Source organism: Phragmites australis, chromosome 13 (genome assembly GCF_958298935.1).
Source record: "Phragmites australis chromosome 13, lpPhrAust1.1, whole genome shotgun sequence".
In the NCBI taxonomy this organism is placed as follows: Eukaryota; Viridiplantae; Streptophyta; class Magnoliopsida; order Poales; family Poaceae; genus Phragmites; species Phragmites australis.
The window spans coordinates 28605227-28628138 of NC_084933.1; the positions used below are offsets into that span (position 1 = coordinate 28605227).

Sequence of the window (22912 nt, forward strand, 5' to 3'; positions counted from 1 at the left end):
ATGGGTTGCTAGTAAGCTCTAATTTACTTATGAAAATATTTAGAATTTTTAAAACATTCATGTACTTATAGACAAAATGAAGAGTTAAATAAAAAAACATGAACTCATACGAACCTACCGAACGAAAACTTGGATGAGCTGGTCTGGTCGATTTCGTTAGACAGAGCCATCTGGCATAACATCCACCTCTCATCCATCAACTAAACAGCATAAAAATGGGATGATAAGCTTCCGGACGGCTCCGTCCCAGCCAACCAAACGCACGCTAAAGTGTCTGGCCTATGCTCATGCTTGTCATCTGCCGGAGGTGTGTTTGGTTGCAACCCTGAATCAAAAGTGTCTGATGCTATCTGCCTAAGAGTAGACGCTTGACTCAGGTGTAGAAAATCAGACGCCTGAGTTTGCTCTCGAAGTCTCGTTACTTGCTTGAGTAGAATCACCTCCCATATAAAAAACAATTCACATCCTCATTTCTTTTTCCCTCCACAACTGAAGCATAGCGTTCTCACTAGAGGGGAACTCCTCTATGAATCGGGTCATGGGGGTAATGGCTGCCGGCGAGATCGGTTGCTGTTGAAGGTCGCGTCAGGCCTGAGCAGACGATGCAGCTTTGCCGTACTGCGGTAGTTCTAGCTCGCGTTCTTCCTCTCTAGCTTTTCCTCTTCCCAGATCTATCGTTCAGCAAGATTGGACTTCACCAAGTTTAGTTTACAGCAATCATGTGTAGCTAGGTGAGAAGGGAGGTCCCCTATTTGTGCTCTCTTTTCCCCTTCCTTTTATTCCTTACGAATCAAGATCTCTATAGAATATGCATGGTAATTTTAAAAAAAGAGAGAGAAAACAAAGTATGGATATAGGTGGCATACTACTAAAATAGAGTATATATGTTTCCTTTTGAGTTTACATTTTCATAATTTTATTTTCAGTAATGTGAATAGGAAATGTGAATGTCCTGATAGTAAAAAATCTGATTCGACTCTATGTTATCCTTTTACAATGATTTTTTTTTATTTATTTCTATCATATAATTCCAGATGGATGTAGAATCTGCTAATTATATTATCCAACAGCGAGCTCGAACTTTAGGTGCTCTAGCTATTGTATTGGCTATTATCCGATAGCGACAGCTTAGGCATAATCGTAATAGAAGGTCTCCCAGGAAATATGCTCTATTGGTGAATAGAAATCTGGTAAGAAAAATAAGGTTATATGAGCTATACAATGGGACTGATGCAAATTGTATCAATCAGCTTAGGATGAGGAAGCCTGTGTTTTGGAAGCTTTCCTCATGATTACGTGATGCTGGTCTGCTACCATGATTCAATACATATCTCAGTTGAAGAACAATTAGCTATGTTCTTGTATACAATTGGCTACAATTTGAGAAATCATGTGATTGGATTATATGTAAAGAGATCTAGCGAGATAGTCAACCGATACTTCAATGAGATCTTGAAAGCTTTATGCATTCTCGCCAAAGATATGATAAAGTTTAGGTTCATAGATACCCATACAAGGATAACCAGTAGCCCTGGCCAGATCTATCCCTATTTTGAGGTACTTTATGGTACATTTGTGATTTGTTCAACATTCTAATTCCCATCCTTCTCTCACTTGAGTAATAAAAGTTTTTCTTTAACATAGGATTGCATTGGGTTTAGAGGTTTAGAGGCTGTAAGTCCTATGCAACTCAAAATGTGATTGCTATAGTGGACTTTGATTTGAGGTTTACCTATGTTCTTGTTGGATGGGAGGGTTCAGCGCATGACTCGGTAGTGCCCAAGACTGCCCTCAAAAGAGCAAATGGAATTCCAATGCTTGAAGGTGTGAAAAAAAGTCCTACTGGTTGAGTTGTGTAATATTTTTTGATAAGGCAATAAGCATATTCATCTTATATGCTGTAGGCAAATACTATTTAACTAATGCTAGTTATGCAGTAAGACCTGGTATGCTACCACCATATAGAGGTGTTCGGTACCATTTGAAGAAGTATGAAGGAGGGAGAGAACAACAAACATCGTAAGAGTTGTTCAATCTTCGTCATTCCTCACTGTGCACAACTGCTGAGCAAGCATTTGGAACCTTAAAGAATCGTTTCAAAGTCCTGGCGGGCCAGCCATTCTTTCTATATAAAGTGCAAGTTAAGATTGTGATAGCATGTTGTGTGGTACATAATTGGATCCTTGGTAATGGTCTTGACAATATCGTATATGATGAAGCTCGTATAGCTCACTGCCTAAGTCGTCTAGAGCAGCTACAAATCAAGGAGAGGAAAATAGACTTTGGTAGCAAAACGGGATTCTCTAGCTGACTTGATATGGAGGGAACATTAGTATTCTCCTTGTTTTGATTTGTAAAATTAATTCAACATGTGTAAACCACCGTTCTCTATGATGTATGAATTCTAAGACTTGTACTTCAGTTATTTATGGTACTTAACCTATTAATTGGTTCCCTATTTATGTCTGTTGTTTCCCTCTTTTATATTTTTCTTGTTGTAGTTTTGTCATATTTACTTACATGATTAATCCCTTTGTAGTTCATAAGATGGACACAACAGAAAGCAAAAAGATTGCCAAGGGCAAGGGAGGCACTAAAGTTGGGTTTTCGACCAGTATGGCTAAACCTACGAATTGGCTTGTACCTATATTTGAGTTTCTACTTGATTGGTACATTGAGAAGAAGCTAGAGTTACCATCAAAAGCTGTAATCAAGAAGATGCATCACACTGCTAGCTCAACTGCTGTGAATTCCAAGTTTGTCGCTACTTATAGTGTCGATCAAGTTCATTGTCACTATAGGCGCCATAAAGATAATTGGGCACTTGTGGCTTGCCATATGAATAGGAGTGGTGGTGGCTAGGATGATGAGAACAAAATGGTGATTCTATCTGAGTCCACTTTTGTCAGACTTTCGGTAAGTAACTTGTCATAGAAAAATAAAATATAACGTGTGTCCATTTTGAAATATTGTAAAAGGATATTCCTTGCAGATAAATTATCGTGGAGTGCTCACCAAACCAATTCAGTTTTTTGACAAGCTGAAATAATTGTTTAGCGGTTCCTCAGCTGATGGGACATTTATGCAGGATCCTACCACTGCTGATTCTGACCATGACTTAGAAGCATTTGACATTGCCGAAATATGTCTGGACATGATGAGTCAAAGGATCCAGAAGTAGATGACTGTGACAAATTGTCATCTGATAACGATGATTGTAAGGAGGTGGCAGCCCTGAGTGTAGCTAGTATCCAAGTTTCTTCATCCAATGTTGCTACTATGAAGACTATCAAGGAGAATTTCAAAAAGACTAGGAAGAAGACCTTACCTCTATCACACAATGACAAGGCTAACAAGTCAAGATCAAAGGCAACACCTACTGTGAATGATGATGGTGATAAAGATGTGGTGATCATAGATACCTTGATGGGGATCAAAGAAAGCCTTCAAAAACCAATACAAGTTGCAACCCCACCTGATCCAGATGCTCCTCTCTGGGACATGCTGAAGGAAATTATTATGACACCTGATCAAAGAATGGCAGTAGGGCTGCACCTTTGCATGGCAGAATTTAAAGTGCATCAAAATTTTCTTATCGGCATGGATAAAGCATACCTTGAGCATTGGGTGTACAAGTATTTATCTAGTGATGATCATGATACTAAGTGATGTTGTTGGTGGATGGTGGCAAAGCTTCTAACTACAGCTGACGGGTCTTCTTTGCTATACCCTTTTGATTTTAAAATTTATGCACTACAGTGTTTAAACAAATGCTAAATATTATACGTATCTAAGTATTAGAATGACTGCATGATAGATAGTATGAGAAGCTACTTAGTTGCTTCACAGTCTTATCTTTTGGACAAGTTGCTAACTTGATAATAATGTGTCCCCTCTGTTGGACATGTTAGCCTATTATAGTAACTCTCTTGTGTTATTGCTCTTCCAATATGAGCACACGTTTGAATTGTAATGTATATGCAATGGAAACTCCATCGAAAATATTAGCACGCATATTACTACAGTTTATGACTATCTTTCCATTTTATTGTTCTTCAAATACTCACACTTCTCTCATACAAAGATGAACATGTATCAAAGAGGTAACCTCACTGTGTTTCTAATAGATGGGGAGTGCAATCTAAGGCATATCATGAGCCAAATACTGTATGGCTGCTTTCTCTATATAGGCATCATTTTAGGTCATCAACAAAACATTGCCTTGCATTTTAAATGTGCTTGTTCAGGCAAATTGTCAAGCAAGTTCAGGCTACCTTCAGGCATGCAAAATGCTCGGACATATGGGTGAGGGAAGCAACCAAACAAGCCCTAGGTGACTGGGCCTAATTTGGTTAGGCGCAACTTGTGCATGTCAACACTCAACCGTGTTCCTCTCAAAAAGAAGATAGTACTCCTTCCATCCTAAAATATAGAATATATTAGAATTTAAAAAAGCCTCTGAAGGTATATTTTGATCATTAATTTATTTTGCAATATATTATCAATTGCAACAAAATCAATATCGTATTAAAAGATCTATAAAATATGGATCTATTGATACAACTTTTGTACATTAAACATGCATATAATTTCACAAATTGTTGGTCAAAATTTACGAAGTTTGAAATTTCCAAATCCTAATACGACTTATATTTTGGGACAAAGGGAGTAGTTCTGTTGCTCATCTTAAAAGAAGCAGTAGTAGGGTCGCGCCATTGCAAACCACATCAAACCGCGATTAGACAAAGCGATTTTACTCCGCGCTCAAGCATGCTCCAACATGGAAGCATGTTTTTCTTTTCAATTTAGGATCAATTTGGCATTGCGATGTTTTTAAAATCATTTATCTTTTTCTAGATCTAGACGTGGAGTTAGATAGAAGTATCTTATTATGGTTAGTAAAGATTTTTTTAACAGGCCAGATTCCACATCACAGCAACCACAAACTGGCACTACTACAAAATCAATAATCAGAAAAGGTTTGTAATCCCTCATCAGAAACGATATCGCAGCCGTTTCTACTCGAGTGTTTGTGATACTAAGAATTATCAGAAATAGTTAGGGAATCGTTTCTAATAATGAGTATCAGAAATGGCTCCAAATTAGAGTTGTTTCTGATATTCTGATATCATAAACAACTCAAAATTATATTGTTTCTAATATTCAAATATCAGAAAGGGCTCTAGTTTGGAGTTGTTTATGATAAGCATTTCCTGACCAATTCAAAATCTGGAATTGCACACTACATATATTAATTAGAAAAACAGCAACAATTCACAATTAACTGATTCAACCACATATATATGACACATCACAGAACCACACATCCACACGACATTATGCAAAAACCAACAAGTACGACATCAAATGCGCACAAGCACAAGTCCGACATCACAAAATCAATAGCACAAGTCCATATTTGCACATATCCACATATACTTTAGTAGTACAATTTTAATAGCACAAGTTCACGCAATAGATAGGACTATCAAATATGATTATCAGACACATAGTACTTTTCATGTTTGTTGATGACCTATCTGTTAATGAAGTTGTAAAGTTATCCTCAAATCCATTTTAAGTCCTTTTCCTGTAGGACATTTATTAGAATACTCCACTGCAGTTTGTCCATCTTGTCCAGCAAAAAGAAAATAAGAATGTCGCATACGAAAAGGTATTTAAATGTTATAAGATCTTAACTTTTCATATCCTATGCCATCACTATTAATAGATGAGTCAAATTTAAATCAAGTTAGAACAAAAAATAGTTCAGTGTAGTAGGGTTCCATTTCCTATTTCTGAGAATATATACAATCAACTAGAAACATATGAAGTTTTCAAAAATTTGACATCCATAAGTTTGCATGCCGTATGAAAATAATAATAATGCGACAATATTGTCATATATGCTAAAAATGGTCTTGTCTCATAATTTAGTTAACAGTAATTTAAAATATGATTATGTGACCGGTCATGACATGCACATGGAAAATAAAAATGAAGAGTAGAAGGTAAAAGATCAGAATTTTTGGAGGCATGATGGAGACTAACTGTTGCATGTACTAGCAAGTATAGAAGCTACATTGGTGATTATTTGGAGACTGCATGTTGCACTACAATGGAAATAATTAACAAATCTAATGGTGTGAGAAATGATTATTTAGTAAATAGCTATTACATACCTGAAAATTGAAACAATGGTAAAGCTTTTCATTCGGGCGCTTGGATATTCCTTGTTCTAGTTGATCTCTACATCTTGTAACATTTGCTCCATATTACGGTCTTTATCAAACATGTCATCATTATCCTCGGATAAGTCATCATTGGCATAGTCTGCCAACTCATCTTCTCCATCATCGACGACGTTCACACATTCCTCTCCATGCTCTGTCCAAACTACATAATTACCCATGAAACCCCTCTGGATTAAGTGTACTTGGATCTACCCTGAGCTTCTTCACATCTTTTTATGCTCATCGTCGATGCACGGACAATACATATAATCCATGTTGCTTTTCTTCATATGATCTTCGGCTACAATTAAAAATCCCTTCACGCCATCTCAAAACTCCTTTACATATCTTGTCTCAATATACATCCAACTTTGCCATCTACATAATATTATGTCATCATTGGTAAGGTGAGCATTAAATCAATAAATATATAACATTTTTCTGATAGCCCGTTCAATTTGTGTATTTTTTAATAGTGTGGCCCTTTGACTATTATGTGCATTGATGTCAGAATCTCAATTCTAGTCTGCACAATCTATGATTTTACTATCCGGATAGTTATGATTCTAGTCTGCCAATGTTCATCACCTATCGACCCCATCACCATCATGGCTCAAATATCGCACACTCGTGAAGAAAGTAGCCAGGGTCCTAAAGCCATAGGCTTGTCGCGAAGAGTGCAGAACAATTAGATTTGGGGCCATCCCTACTGATCACGGATGTGTCAACGTTGACAACCGATTGTGCCACATGTTCATACGGTTGTACCTAGTGCAAAGTACATCACTGTTGTTCTATGTTGTTTCTAAGCGCCCACATAAAATGTGATGCTAGATGCAACTTACAACCTCCCCAATAAGTTGTCTCTATATAGTCTTTTAATCCCCTCATGAGCTTTAAGCAGGGTTTGAAAATTCGTTGAAAATCGTTCGGTATCCATGATATTCAGCCAATTCAGCCTGCACCGTATTTTGAATTTGATTGGTTTTCGTATTTGAATTTAAAATATTAAAAAAATCACAAAAAATGTTCTAAAAATACTAGAGACAATTCTAAGACCTTTTTGTGATTTTTTTTTCAAAAATAATATCGTTTGCATCATATTTCATGGAAAAGAAGTTTGAAAAAAAGGAAAAATACTTAAATAGGCTGTATGAACAAGATGGTTTGGCCCATCACGTCAAGGAAAAGCTTAACATGTAAACATATTTTTTTGAATGTATCTTAAGAGGATCTTTAAAATTGGTTTCACTTCATTTAGAGTTTTATTAATTTCTCTATAATTTTTATAAAATTCACAAGCATAAAGTGAACATGTCAAGAAATAACACAATAATTAACTTTTTCATGTCGACCATTATTTTTCATACATAAATCATAGTATAAATAAACTACTAAAAGCGGTTTCATTAATTTTGGAGGTGTGACAGTTGAGTTATGAATTAATCTAGTTGCAACATATTTGTGTATTTAACTAGGTTTAGCAAATACATTTTTTGACAGAAAATATTCAACTTTTTATGAGTATAAATACTTTTATCATGTAGATCATTTTACAAGGAAACTAAAAAAAATTGTTTCACTTGATTTGAAACTCAGATGAATTAGTTAGCGATTTTACAAGGTTGAGTTATTTTTTGGTTTTTTTTATTGAACACCACTGCAATTCAGGAAATACGCTCGGTAATTGAGAAAATCGAACGATTTTTGAAGAATTCGTTTGAAATGCGTTCAACACGGAAAATTCAAAAAATACTGTTGGTTTTCGGTGTAACTCGATCGGTTTTCGGTTGAATTCGAGCGGTTATCAAATGGTCGATTCGATCGATTTCTCATTGAATTACAAATTTGACTGAGTGAATTTAGCTGAATTCTCACCGAACTTTGAGTGGTTTTTCCAATATTCACGAATTTCGGAAATTCGATAGGTCCTGATTTTCGACTATAAAACAAATTTGTAAACCTGGCTTTAAGACACCTCCTTCTCTTACATATGAATTTTTACTGATGCGAAGGCTCACACTTTTTTATCCTTGTTTCTTTCTCTGATGAGGTTGAAGGCCTTAGAGGTGATGGGAATGAAACCATCAAATATGAATCTTGACATTTCTAGGATCCAGATTTTCCTTAGGATTAATTTTTAAGAAATATAAGTGGATGTATTTAGTCAAAGCGTATACTTATACTATGTGAGATTATATGTCTGATGTTATTTAGATGGGTTTAGGACGGATCTACACGTGTGTACGCGCACGTCCTTATAAAAAAAGCATCACAAAAACTTTCATAAAACGAAATGACTCTGAAGGCGGGAAATAGCTTTACGCCGTCGTACCTTGAAAGAGTTATGAGCTACCCTTCCCCGATAGATTCCGCAGGAAAATGGGGGCGATTTCCACAGGCGCGCACATACCAACTGCCTCTCGGGTTTTAGCCCTCGCACATCGCCGGCGGCGGAGACCAATTTTACCGCGCCGATGCCACGCAAGCACGCGCCGGCATTCACGCCGGAGGCGGCCTCCGAATCCGCATCCGGCGGGGCGGGCGTGCGGCATAACCTCCCGGCGCTGCAGGCGAAGATGAAGCGCGACCCGGAGGGCTACGAGGAGGAGCTCCGCCAGCTCCACCGCCACTTCGAGTCCTCGGTGTTCCTCTTCCGGCAGCAGACCGCGCTGGCCACCACCTCCTCCTCGGGCGGCGGCGGGGAGGTGGCCAAGGAGCTCGGCGACCTCGCGCTGTTCCTCGCCCATGTCGCGCCGTTCTACCCGGATGACCTCGCCGACTTGCCCGACCAGACTGGGGGTTTGCTCGACACCAACGCGCGCGGGTTGCCGCCGGGGCTCCGGGCACACCTTGTGCAGGCGCTAATACTGATGGTGAATCGAAAGGTAAAATTATTTAGTGTTATTGTTGGTATTAGTTTTTTTAATCAAAATCCTGATAGGTTTGGTCCCTGTTTGCTTTGTTGACGGATAGGCAGGAAGGTTTTTTTAGTGGACTTTAGTATTGCAAAATATGTTGTCTCGATTTTTATGGAGTTAGTTGTCCTTGTTTTGGCTCCTAACTGTGAAGAACATATAATCTTCTGGCTGGCTTATTTGAAGGATGCCAACAAATTAGGCAGATGGGCTTTGCACAGAGTATGAATTTATGTTGATGTAACAAAATGACAAACTAATGTTCTGTTCTAGTAACTCTTATCCTTATGCTAAACAATAGGTTCCATATGTGTTGGGAACTAGGGTTACCGAACACAGGGACGGGCCTTCGGCTTCTCAGAGGGAACCGAAGGCTTTTTAATGTGACACACGCTTATGGGAAACTGTGCGATATCCTGTCTTTTCAGTTACAAAACCGGCCTATTTATAGCCTGTACTCAACCACTCCCAGTTATGGTTTACAACTTTACCCTTCTAACTGCCACATTCCCGACATATTCGAGGGTATTTTAGCACAATCCTAAGTATATTAGCATATTTACAACTGTACCCTTCACCATCCTCGGATTCCAGTGAATGCCGCTCCTTCGCCTGAGCTCCCGAAGGTCTATCACAGATGGGACCTTCGGCGTACCTTTGGATGGCTTTGTCGTGCCGTCGCGAATTGGCCTTCGGTTGACCTCTGAAGGCCCACCAGGCTTTGCCTGCGATGATAGCTTCGACGCTCTCTTTGGGGGATTTCCTCGAGGTGACGTGGGGAGGCCTTTCGTCGGCCTCCGAAGGCCTGAGTCGCTTGCCCGAAGGGTCCATTTGTCATCGAGCATTTCCTAAAATAACACAATTGTATTCTTTGTCAGTAAATAGTGTTCACCAGAGGTCTTCGACTCACCGTCCGAAGGGGGCCTGTGAGATCATTCCCCAACAATATGTTGATATGATTTCTTGTCAGCGTGTTTTTGTATAGTGAGAGTCACATCAATAGAGTTTTGATTCAGGTTAAAAGACATGGCCTCTATTACAATTTCAATAGAGTTTTAATTCTGATTAAAAGGCATGGACTCTGTTACAATTAATTGTAGTCTTAGACAGCTTTTGTTAGACTTGCATAGTATCAGTTCCCTTATTCAACTAAGCAATGGGAATATAGGTATCAATTTCACCACAACCTAGACTTTTTGAAAGATATGTTTTTAATCAGGTTAAAATATTTCCTTTGTTGCCTTGCTCCTTGACTATATTTACATCATGAGTTCTATTGACATCTTATTGTTGGTTTTGATCTCGGCTCCACTCTCCCTGACGTCTTCTAACTAACAAACGAAACGCATGGGAGCCGTTTCTCACATGCACCGTGATTGGGGGTGCATCCAACGTCTTTGGTTGCGGTCCCACCTCGTGCAGCACTGGATATATAACAGATGTGAGGGGTTTCGGAAGACACGATCCAATTCACGAAGTTAGCCGCCTCTCCTGATATCTTAACCCTAATCCAATCCTTAGAGTGCTGTCAACGAGGTGAAGACCGCCGCTTCTTCATCTAATACGTGCTGGTGATCGACTACATCGGCCAAAGCCTCTTCATCACGCCGGCAACCACTTCACCATCATCAGATGGCGTCACCGAACTCAGGTAAAGACCTCACGCTTCCGCATTTAGGGTGTTTGATCTTAGGGCTAGCTATTATGTTGATTAAGTGAAGCTTTAAGGTCTAACATTTGGTACCAGAGCCATCCTAGTCCCTAATCAAACCCAATTAGTCTTATTCATGTTGAATTACGATCGGTTGACGCCAATTAGCGGTCAATTGTTTCCAATTTTGATCGGTTTAAGTACATTGATGATAAATTATGCGATTTAAGTTCAATTTTAGGCTCGAATCAATGTACAAGTTCATGTTTATGTCTCGGATTAATGAAATTAGGATGAATTCTTGTATACACTTTCATAAATTAATCAATTCGGCTCGGTTATGATGTTTTGAGCCTTAATTGGACATTAGTTAGCGCTGTTGGTATGAGATTAAGGTCAATTAGTTTATGTTTAACGTGTTTTAGCTCTAATCGACCTCGGGTCAACTCAATCAGGCGACTCTTATGCTTATCTATTCATGTACTAAGCTTCTATATTGTGTTTATGTGTTCATGGGGGTCGGGTTTCGGTCAATTAGGCTCGGATTAAGTGGGATTAAGCAATTAGAAGGAGGGGAATTGGGGAGATTAAGAAAACCCTAAGAAATCCCCAATTCCCCCCCCAAATCCGAACCCTAAACCCCAATTTTTCCCCACAATCCCGAACCCTAAGCCCAATTAACTCAGAACTCAAAGCAATAGAAGGGGGGGGGGGAGGACTTACGGCTCCGGCTGTTCATGCCCGTCGGAGTTCTCCTCCGGCGGGATCTTCCTCGTGCGCGCGCGGTTCATCCGGCCGTTCTCGCCTCCTCCGTGGGACGAGATCTCCTCTCGCCGCGCGCTCATCTCCCTCTCCTCCCGGGCTCCACCGCAAACCAACCGACGGAGGCGCGCGCGATCTCCGTCGCACGCGCGCTCCGGCGGTTTGGCTAACAGAGGTGCCCTTTGCCCTCTTCTCTCTCGGGCGACCGGCGGCCGCGCTCGGCGCCGTCTCTCTCTCTCTCTCGGCCGGGCCAAGTTTTTCGTCGCCGACGAGCTCCGGGTCGGGCGGATTTTTTCGGGGAGAGAGAGAGGAAAATGAATTAGGGTTAGGGTTTCGGCCGACGGGGTTTTTATACCGGGCGATTTTGTCGGCCTGCCGTCGATCGCGATGAACGGCTGAAAAGCTCCGGGCCGGCGCGCGCGCGAAGGCAGATTGGGCCGTTCGCGGTGGCTGGGCTGCGCCCTCGCTCGGGCCAGCGCACGCGCGGAAGCTGGGCCGTGCCCTAGGCCGGGCCGGCGCGTGCACGCGAAAACCTCTGGGCCAGGCCGTGCTGATGGGCCAAGCTGGGCCGAAAAGCCTTCTTGGGTCGTTTTCTTTAATGTTTTGGGCTTTTTCCATTTATTTGGAATTTCCAGTGATTTCTAACGTTTTTTCATTTATGCACTGGAATATCTAATGAAATTAGCCCAAAATTAATGATGATTAATGCATAAAATATTGTTGTTAATTCTCTGGTTCAATTGGATCCAAAGGGAAAATTTTTCCGGAGAATTTTACGATCATTTTATATAGGTTCATAATTACTTTCTGACCAAAGTTGACTGTAATTATGTGCCATCTTTATGTGTTTATTTAAATTCTTTTCCGTTTTCTGCCCAACGGTGATCCGGATTGGAGTTTTATTTTTTTGCATGATTTTAATCAGACCAACGTAGGGTTATTTTCGTGCAAATTATTATTTTTTTTTATGATAAATTCACTAATCAGGCACAATTCTTCTCTTCAGCTCTTAACGCTTCCTCTATTGCCGCCACTATTGACGGCATAGAACAACTCACGGGCAATAATTTTCCTGCTTGGAAAGCTAAGGTGACTGTTGTCCTTGGTGTTTTAGACCTGGATTATGCACTCAGGGTTGACGCTCCCACAGCTTCTACCGTTGGCGTGGAAAATTATGATGAACTAAAGAAAACTTATGATACACTTTCTGAGAAGTGGGAGCGGTCCAACCGCATGTCTCTTATGATAATGAGGAACTCTATATCAGATGCTATAAGGGGAGCAATCCCAAACTCAGAAAAAGCTAAGACGTACTTGGCATCTGTGGAGGAGCAATTTAAAGGCACCTCCAAGGTTTATGCCAGTACACTGATTCAGAAGCTCCTCAACACTAAGTATAATTATGGGTCTGGTGGCATAAGAGAACACATCATGATGATGACAGATATGGCTGCCAAACTCAAGGGCATGGATATGGAAATCTCTGAGGGTTTCCTTGTCCACTTCATTATGACCTCTCTCCCTCCTGAGTTTACTCCTTTTAAGATAAATTACAACACTCAGAAAGAGAAGTGGAGCATGAGCGACTTGATCGCAATGTGCGTCCAAGAGGAAGAGAGGGTGAGGGCTGAAAATAAAGATTTTGTGAATCAAATAAGCAGCCCCAAGAATAAAAGAAAATTTCAAGGGGATTTCAAGTCTAAGAAAAAGTTGCATTTCGTCGCTAAACACGACAAGGCAGCACAGAGGGCGCCCAAGGCATTTGCTCCTTCTGCTCCTGCCTCTCAAGAATCTAAAGATGACGGATGCCACTTCTGCCACAAGAAGGACCACTACCAAAAGGATTGTGTTGGTTTCCTGAAGTGGCTTGCAAAGAAGGGTAATGATTTCATAACATTCATTGATGAATCACTTTATGCTGATTTTTCCCTTAATTCATGGTGGATTGACTCAGGTGCCACTGTGCACGTTACCAACTCCTTACAGGGATTCCTTGCCGCGAGAACATTAAGAAAGGGGGAGCGAAGTCTTAGAGTGGCCAATGGGAAGGAAGCTCAAGTTGAAGCTATCGGATCCCTTCCATTAGTTCTTAATAGTGGCTTCACTCTTAGATTAAATAATGTAGTTTATGTTCCTTCTATGAGGAGGAATCTCATTTCAGTTTCGATGTTAGATGATGATGGTTTTCATTGTAATTTCGGAGACAATAAATGTATTCTTAAATTTAATTCAGAGGATATTGGTCTTGCCATCCGACAAGACAAACTTTATATGCTTCCTCTTAATGAATCCTCTGTGACGATGAATGTCTATGATATAAGCCATAAGAGAAAGAGAAGTACAATTAATGAGACTTCTTCGAAACTGTGGCATTGTCGTTTAGGCCACATTTCGAGGGGGAGAATGGAGCGTCTCATTAAGGAAGATATTCTCCAACCCTTAGACTTCTCCGACTCTGACCACTGTATAGATTGCATTAAAGGAAAATACGTTAAGCAAATAAAGAAAGGGGCCACTCGGAGCACAGGATTATTAGAATTAATTCACACGGACATATGTGGTCCTTTTCCTGTGACATCAGTTGACGGTTTTGATTCTTTCATTACCTTCACTGATGATTTCTCCCGTTACGGCTATATCTACCCCATTAAAGATCGATCTGAATCTCTCGATAAATTTAAGATATTTAAGGCTGAAGTAGAAAATCAGCACAACTTGAAGATTAAAGTAGTGAGATCGGATCGCGGGGGAGAATATTATGGGAGGCATGCCACATATGGGCAAATCCCTGGTCCTTTTGCCAGATTCCTTCAGGAAAATGGCATAGTAGCCCAATATTCTACACCTGGTGAACCTCAGCAAAACGGGGTAGCTGAGCGACGCAACCGTACGCTTATGGACATGGTGCGAAGTATGCTCAGCTATTCTAGTTTACCAGTTGGACTGTGGATGGAGGCACTTAAAACAGCCACACACATTCTTAATCGAGTTCCCAGTAAATCAGTTCCAAAAACACCATATGAATTATGGACTGGGAGAAAACCCTCTTTAAAGTATTTACGTGTGTGGGGCTGTGCAGCTGAAGCTAAAGTCTTTAATCCACACATTGGGAAACTAGATCCTAAGACAGTTAGTTGTCACTTTATCGGGTATCCAGAAAGATCAAAGGGATATCGTTTTTACTGTCCAGATAGGATCACTAAGTTCGTAGAAACAAGACACGCTGTGTTTCTTGAAAACGGGGATATGGAGCCAAGGGAAGTTGATCTTGAAGAAAAACGGGTTTATGTTCCTACTCCACTGATACAAGAGTCACACATCCCTGTGCCTCAGGTGGTTGCACCTTCAGTAGAAACTAACGTCAGTACACCCCCTGTTGAGGTCTCTGAAATTCCTAATGATATACCTAACGATGAGCCTCAGCAGTCCCCTGCAGTACCCAGTTCTTGTCCTGCAGTGCATAATGAACCAATCAGGAGATCACAGCGTGACAGGAGACCTGCCATCTCGAACGATTATGTCGTTTATATGAATGAGGATGTTAATGACATAGGGAAGACAGAAGATCCCAACTCATATAAAGAAGCCATGATGAGTAAGCATTCGTCTGAGTGGCTTAATGCCATGAATGACGAATTAAAATCTATGAGCGATAATGATGTATGGGACCTAGTAGAAATTCCTGACGGAGCCAAAACAGTAGGCTGTAAATGGGTCTACAAAACAAAACATGACTCTAATGGGAACATCGAAAGGTTCAAAGCAAGGCTCGTAGCTAAAGGCTTCTCGCAAAGAGAAGGAATCGATTATAATGAAACTTTCTCTCCTGTATCAAGTAAAGATTCTTTCAGAATAATTATGGCGCTCACAGCACATTATGATTTAGAGCTGCATCAAATGGATGTAAAAACGGCATTCCTTAATGGTGACTTGGAAGAAAATGTTTACATGGCTCAGCCAGAAGGTTTTGTCATGAAAGACAACGAACATTTGGGATGTCGCCTTAAGAAATCAATTTATGGTCTAAAACAAGCGTCTAGACAGTGGTATCTCAAGTTTGACAAAGTCATCAGAAATTTTGGCTTTAAAGAAAATGAAGTTGATAACTGCATTTATATAAAGTTTAAAGGGGGGAAATTCACCATCTTAGTTCTTTATGTGGATGATATCTTATTGGCCAGCAGTGATAAGAATATGCTGTTTGAGACCAAGAGATTTCTTTCCTCTAATTTTGATATGAAGGATCTCGGTGAGGCCTCTTATGTTCTTGGCATTGAAATTCATCGAGATCGGTCCAAAGGAGCATTAAGTTTATCTCAAAAGGCATACATTGACAGAGTACTAAAGAAATACAATATGCATAAGTGCTCTGCCACGCCTGCTCCTATTGTTAAGGGCGATAAGTTTGGGACATATCAATGTCCAAGGAACCAATATGAAATTGATCAAATGAAGACGGTTCCTTATGCTTCAGCTGTCGGAAGCATTATGTATGCTCAAGTTTGTACACGCCCTGACTTAGCTTTCGTGACCGGGATGCTTGGCAGATATCAATCAAATCCAGGACCGGACCACTGGAAAGCCGTTAAGAAAGTCCTTCGCTATTTGCAAGGCACTAAGAACTACATGCTTATATTTAGAAAATCCGATAACCTTGAAGTCATTGGTTATTCGGATGCAGACTTTGCGGGGTGTGTAGACACTAAGAAATCCACATCAGGTTATATCTTCACCCTTGCTGGAGGAGCTATCTCGTGGAAAAGCTCCAAGCAGACACTTACAGCATCTTCAACGATGCAAGCTGAGTTTGTGGCATGTTATGAGGCTACCGGGCAGGCTGTATGGCTAAAAAACTTTATCCCGGGACTGAGAGTGGTCGACAGTATTGCAAAACCACTTACATTATACTGCGATAATCAACCCGCAGTTTTTTATACGAGTAACAACAAGTCGAGTGGTGCTGCCAAACACATCGACATTAAGTATCACGTTGTGAAAGATAGAATCCAGGATCAAACAATAAGTGTCAAGCACATAAGCACTAAGTCAATGCTTGCGGATCCACTCACTAAAGGCTTACCACCTCATATTTTTTGTGATCATGTTGCCGGCATGGGGATATTGGAAAGTCTATGATTCTGGATTAAGAGGACTATTAAACAAACCAACTCCCATCAAGTATAACGAATTTCCATTTCGAGATGGAATGGTACACTATAGGTATTTGCGTTTCAGTGGCATTTTATTGACCGCTGTAATACTTTGCCTTGGTATGCTGTTTCATTGAGAGTGGGCTTATGATGTTAGCCTTACGATCAAGGGGGAGAATGTTGGTTTTGATCTCGGCTCCACTCTCCCTGACGTCTTCTAACTAACAAACGAAACGCATGGGAGCCGTTTCTCACATGCACCGTGATTGGGGGTGCATCCAACGTCTTTGGTTGCGGTCCCACCTCGTGCAGCACTGGATATATAACAGATGTGAGGGGTTTCGGAAGACACGATCCAATTCACGAAGTCAGCCGCCTCTCCTGATATCTTAACCCTAATCCAATCCTTAGAGTGCTGTCAACGAGGTGAAGACCGCCGCTTCTTCATCTAATACGTGCTGGTGATCGACTACATCGGCCAAAGCCTCTTCATCACGCCGGCAACCACTTCACCATCATCAGATGGCGTCACCGAACTCAGGTAAAGACCTCACGCTTCCGCATTTAGGGTGTTTGATCTTAGGGCTAGCTATTATGTTGATTAAGTGAAGCTTTAAGGTCTAACACTTATCCCCTTTTATGCCATCTCATTTTTTTCTTAAAAAAGATCGTTGATCTTGAGGACACAATGGAGTTATTTATGGAGCTTCAAATTATTGGGGATCGAGCTGTCAAAAAGCTAGCATTTTCACATATTGTGCACAGTATCAGAAGAATGAATTAAAAGCACAAGAACGAATCCACAAATCGTAAACTGCAAAACATTCTTTTTAAGTTCTTGCAGGTTTGCAGCATCTCAGACTTGCATTGATCAATATTATGTTTAACATAGTGGAAAAAAGTATATATTTGATGTTTTCCCTGCCTCCTTTAACTATGTCCTATTTCTCAGGCCGAGGAAGAGTCACGAGCAAAGAGAGCATTTACTATTCTATGTGATCTTCACCGTCGGAAGGTCTGGTTCGATGAACGCACAACAAATGCAATATGCAATGCTTGTTTCCATGCTTCATCTAGGTACTTGCTGCTAGAACATCCTAGGGTTCTGCTATTGTCTGCTGCCCACCTAAACGATTGTCGTTTAAATGCAGGATTATGATAGCCGCTATTTCGTTCCTTCTTGGGTATGAAAATGCAGAACACGAGGATTATAGCGATGCATCAAGCAGTGAAGACGAGGCGAATGAAAATCCACAAGTTATTCTTAGTAAAGAGGATGTTTACAAGGTGATTGAAATGTTTTATCGTGCCTAAACTAAAATTATTAAATATACTCTTTATTTAGTTTCCCCATCTGATGAGTTTGTCTTCTGTTGGTATTTGAATCCTCAGGCAAGCCACAAGGGAACTGCTGCCAGTAAGAAAAAGAAGAAAGCTAAATTACAGCGTGTCATTCGTAGTATGAAAAGGCAACAGCGTAAATCTGCTGAGGAAACCGGTTCCAGTTACTATTCACACCTGACGTATTTAAAGGATCCCCAGGTGTGGTAATGTTCATGCTGTTATCACCTTAGATGACACATCCACTTGTTATCGTTTATTGCGCCCATCTATTATGCTGAAACACATTTCTTTTGGCTGACAGGGTTTTGCTGAGAAGCTTTTCTCTCGGCTGCAGAAATGCAATGAGCGCTTTGAGGTCATCCCCATTCTTTCTATATTGATTCATAGCCAACACTAGCATTCAAGCTTAAAGAAAATCCGTTCACTTGCAGGTAAGGATGATGATGTTGAAAGTTATCGCGAGGACTATTGGGCTGCATCACTTGGTTTTGCTGAACTTCTACCCATATCTTCAAAGATATGTTCAAGTATGTTATTTAACATAGTATGTTAGTCTGGCATTAGCCTTTGAAACATCATCTAGTTTGGTTATGCTAACTCTGGTTATAATTCTTGTACCTGTGTGTGCAGCCTCATCAACGAGATGTAACTACTTTACTTGCTGCAGCAGTGCAGGCGTGCCATTATATGGTAGCACTACCTCTCACTCCATTCCCTTTTATTTTAACTAACATGCTACTTATATTGCTCTTTTTAATGCAAAAAATAAAGATATGTTGAAATTTTAGGTGCCACCGGATGCTGTTGAACCACTGTTCAAGCAGATAGTAAATCAATTTGTGCATGACCGATCTCGTCCTGAGGTTTGCATGACACTTATTCAGCATACGAAATATATATATTTTCTTCTGGCTAGTATAGTTACATACACATGTCTAACTTCACTCCTTTTAGGCTTTTGCTGTTGGCTTGAATGTTGTGAGAGAGATCTGCATGCGAATGCCTTTGGTAGGTGTCTTGCTCTTTTTTGGATACCTCAAGTCTTTACTCTTGCCTGCGGTGCTATTGATCAGACATCCCTTAAGTTCACTGGATTCACTGAACTTTAGTTTTTTGATAGCCATGTTTCATGTATGACCCAGTGCTACTGACCAGACATCCCTTGAGTGCTGGATCCCCTGATCTCTAGTTCGTTTGATAGTCATGTTTCATATATGACCTATATATAACCTGTGCTTTACACACACACGCACAACAAGCAGAGGGAACCTTTGATCATTTTTTTAATCTAGTATTCGGTTGGTTTTCTGTACTTATGAATGATAGACCAAAAAGCTTGTGATGTTTGTGCTAAAAAGTTTTAAGCATGTAATTAAATGAAGCATAAACTCGTGACATGCTTTAGTTTGTGCTTGTCTGCCATTACTGCTGATCTTGAGTTGGAATGCTTTTTATTTGTGCTGTTCCTACTTGATACAAAACACACACGCAAGTCTGAATTTCTTGTGCGTTTTAGAATATCTAGAGAGATACACCCTTGCTATATTTGTTGAACTTATCTTTCTTTTTTCCCTCCCCTCTTCCATTAAACCTGCAGATGATGAATGAGGATCTTCTCCAAGACCTCGTTTTATACAAAAAGTCCCACGAAAAAGCTGTATCCATTGCAGCTCGTTCACTAGTCACTTTGTTCAGAGAGGTCAGGTTTTTTTCTTGCAAATTTTATATTTTTTCTGTCTGTTGAAATTCCTTGTAGCTAAACCTCTGTTAATTGAAATTCAGATCTGCCCTTCATTGTTAGTCAAGAAAGATCGTGGCCGTCCTGTTGATCCAAAGGCTCGGCCAAAAGCATTTGGAGAAGTCACTGTTGCTAGCGATGTGCCTGGAGCTGAGTTATTAAATGAAAATATTTCATCGGAAGGGGAAGGCTCGGAAGATGAATCCTATGCTTTTAATTCTGACGATGAGATAAACCTGCCATCCACAACTGGTACAAAAGAAAACTTGGAAGGTTCGTCTGATGCAAACGAACTTGATGCCAATGAAGATACTATAGAGGAAGATGATGTATCTGAGGAAGATGATACAGAGGATGTAGATGAGGATCAAGATAATAGTGATGACAACGATGATGAACTAGAAGATGACTCTGATATGGATGATATTACCGATATGTCTGATGAGGATAAAGATGACAATGAAGAACTGAATGAAAACATAAATGATTCAGAAAGCGAAGGTTCAGACCAGGATGAAGGCAGTGATGAAGTGGATAAGTCAAAAAACAGCAGCTCTAAGGCGCAGAAGAGGAAGTTAAGTGATTATATTGGACAACTTTATGCTGCTGATGCAAGCCTTCGAGCTCTTAAGAGATTAGCAGGAGCCAAGGAGACTGAAGTTTCATCGGGTGAAGCTGGTAAAATTTTATCTGATGAAGATTTTAAGCGTATCAAAGAGCTGAAGGTATGTGAAATTCTGATAGCTAATAGAGCTCCAATACTTCATTTTTTTCATTTATTCACTTCAAATTCTGTTCGAATCGCGAAATTCGGCATGCCTATGGAAAGTGAAAAGTTACTTTTGTCTATAACTAGCATTCTGCTTTTAGATGGATGTCTAAATGAAATTACTGAGTTTCAGGCAAAGAAAGAAGCAAAGCTGGCTTTGGCTCAACATGGACTAAGCAGGGGCAGTGATACAAGATCCGCAACCTTTAAGATTCCTTCTTCTGATCAGCTAAGCATGAAGCGGGTTGATCCAGCTCAGCTTGAGGTAATCTCTCTCTCTCTCTCTCTCTCTCTCTCTCTCTCTCTCACACACACACACACACACACACACACACACACACACACACACACACACACACACACACACATGACGTGCATAAACTTTTTATACAGGCTCACATCAGAAGAAAGCTTTCGAAAGAAGAAAGATTAGCGTTAGTGAGAGCTGGAAGAGAGGATAGAGGAAAGTACTACTCCAAGGCGGCTGTGAAGCAGAAGAAGGTAAACTTGTGAACTGCTATGTCTGTTTCTGGTGAAAACATGATCTAGGCCTTTGTCTGATTGCATGATTCTTGCCGTCTTCTAGACCGGTGGCCTGAGCAATAAGCAGAAACAACACAAGAAGAGGATGCCTCTGGCAGCAACTAGGGCGAAGGCTGCACGGTCTCGACAGGAGAAGAAGCAGCAGCGCAAACGATCCGGGAATCAGTTCAGGGGCTGGAAGGCGTGGAAATGAGAGCTCATACTTTGCTTCTTCGTTATTCCTGTAGCCTAATGGCTCAAATTTTGACTCTTCTAATGATCACTTTTGTCAGAAAATATTTCCATAGAATGTGTAGTTTACACCAAGCTCCATGATTTTGTGAAAAGGACGGGATCTTTTGTTTTCAGTGCCACGTGTGATAGGTTTTGACATCTCATTGTTCAGCCAGGTCTTGCACTGCTAGCACTGTATTAGGCATGTTCTCTTTGAAGTTCTGTCAAATCCCTAAAAATTTTCCCCTTTTCCTCTCTCTTTCTCTCTCCTCCCTCCCCTCCCCGTGACCCGCCTGCCGCGCCGCGCTGTCCCATCGCCGCGCCGCGTCGGCAGTCCTCGCGTCCCGCGCCTCTCCTTGTGCCCCGCGCCGTGCGGACCTCGTCCCGCGCGCCCACTCCATCGTCGGCCGTCGGGCTATATAAGGGTAAACAGTGCCTTCTTCTTCCCCCCATCCCTTCCTCGCACTCTCTCTCTCTCTCTCCCGAGCCCTTTGCCCGTCGTCGCCCCTCTCTCCGAGCGTGTCGCCGCCGGTGAGCACCTCCCTCTTCCTCTCCTCCTTTCCCTCTCCCCGAAGACATACCTGGGCCCCTTTCGTCGCTGGCCGCCGCCGCCTTCCCGACACTCTCCCGTCACCGAGCCGAAGCTGCTCCCCGCCGCCGGTCGCCCGCCGGCCAGACCCGACCGGCGAGGTCTGCCGCCATCCTCCACCGTCGGCACCCCGCCGCCAGCCCTCCGCCACCGCGCCAGTGCCGCCCGTCGCCCCTCCCACTCTCTCTCCCGCTCGCGCTCCTAGCTGCCGAGCCGCCCTTCTCTCTCTCTCTCTCTTTTATACCCTCTCTCCCTGTGTGGCTGACAGTGGGCCCCGCTGTTAGCCGAGCCGAGTCGGCCGCCGAGCCCACCGACAGTGGAGCCGAGTCGACTCCGCCGAGCCGAGCCCAAATAGAGCCGAGCCGCCCTCTGAGCCGAGTCTGAGCTGAGCCGCAAGCCGAGTCCAATTCCGAGCTAACTCACCAGAATATTCCAGGAATATTCTCCCCTTTTTCTTTTTCTGAATTTCTCTCCCGGCAAAACTTTCGAAGCCTGTTTCTCCTCCGTCCTAACTTCGTTTTCGTCGATTCTTCCACCGATATTCATCTAAATTCGAGATCTATCCAATCATATCAATTTCATAATTTTTGTAAATTGTTTAGTCCTTATTTTGGTTGTTTGATTGATTGAGACTCTGTCGTTGTTGCGATTATTAGAGGAAGGAGTATTCGAGGAAGACCCCGAGGACCCGGAGTTTGAAAAAGGAGCAGGCGAGGACTTCAACGAAGGCAAGTCCTACAACTGTTGATCATGTTGATCCTATGTTTTTAAATACAACCCGTAGAGCCATTGTTTCAAACAATAGAAGTATGCATGATTAGATTAATAGTTGTGATTCTTTTTTTAGAAATGCTAAAATAGTTATGACCCAGCTTGTTTATCCCATGTCTTGTCATTGTTACTTTTATTCCGTTGAAACCCTATAAGATTCCCAACATCAACTATAATAATTGTTTGAAAGAATGCTTGTTTACTAGTATGCTTAGGATTGCTTTGCCCAAA

General features: G+C 41.3%; 1 protein-coding gene across 1 annotated transcript; it reads left to right on the forward strand.

The window, feature by feature from the left end:
- Nucleotides 1-8556: 8556 nt before the first annotated feature.
- On the forward strand, nucleotides 8557-21543 carry LOC133888997 (uncharacterized). Its single transcript, XM_062329424.1, has 14 exons — nucleotides 8557-9121; nucleotides 17667-17791; nucleotides 17866-18001; nucleotides 18107-18256; nucleotides 18360-18413; nucleotides 18490-18585; nucleotides 18689-18748; nucleotides 18847-18921; nucleotides 19013-19066; nucleotides 19656-19757; nucleotides 19841-20521; nucleotides 20699-20830; nucleotides 20959-21066; nucleotides 21152-21543. The coding sequence occupies exons 1-14, from the start codon at nucleotides 8711-8713 to the stop codon at nucleotides 21299-21301; spliced, it is 2334 nt and encodes a 777-aa protein (XP_062185408.1). The 5' UTR covers nucleotides 8557-8710; the 3' UTR covers nucleotides 21302-21543.
- The last annotated feature ends 1369 nt before the right edge of the window (nucleotides 21544-22912 follow it).

What these genes read in the sequence shown, in the direction of transcription:
- LOC133888997 (XM_062329424.1), top strand. Translation starts at nt 8,711, where the DNA reads ATGCCACGCAAGCACGCGCCGGCATTCACGCCGGAGGCGGCCTCCGAA. An exon ending in TGTTTCCATGCTTCATCTAG is followed by an intron (nt 17,792 to 17,865) that starts GTACTTGCTGCT and finishes GTTTAAATGCAG; the next exon opens with GATTATGATAGCCGCTATTT. An exon ending in AATGCAATGAGCGCTTTGAG is followed by an intron (nt 18,414 to 18,489) that starts GTCATCCCCATT and finishes GTTCACTTGCAG; the next exon opens with GTAAGGATGATGATGTTGAA.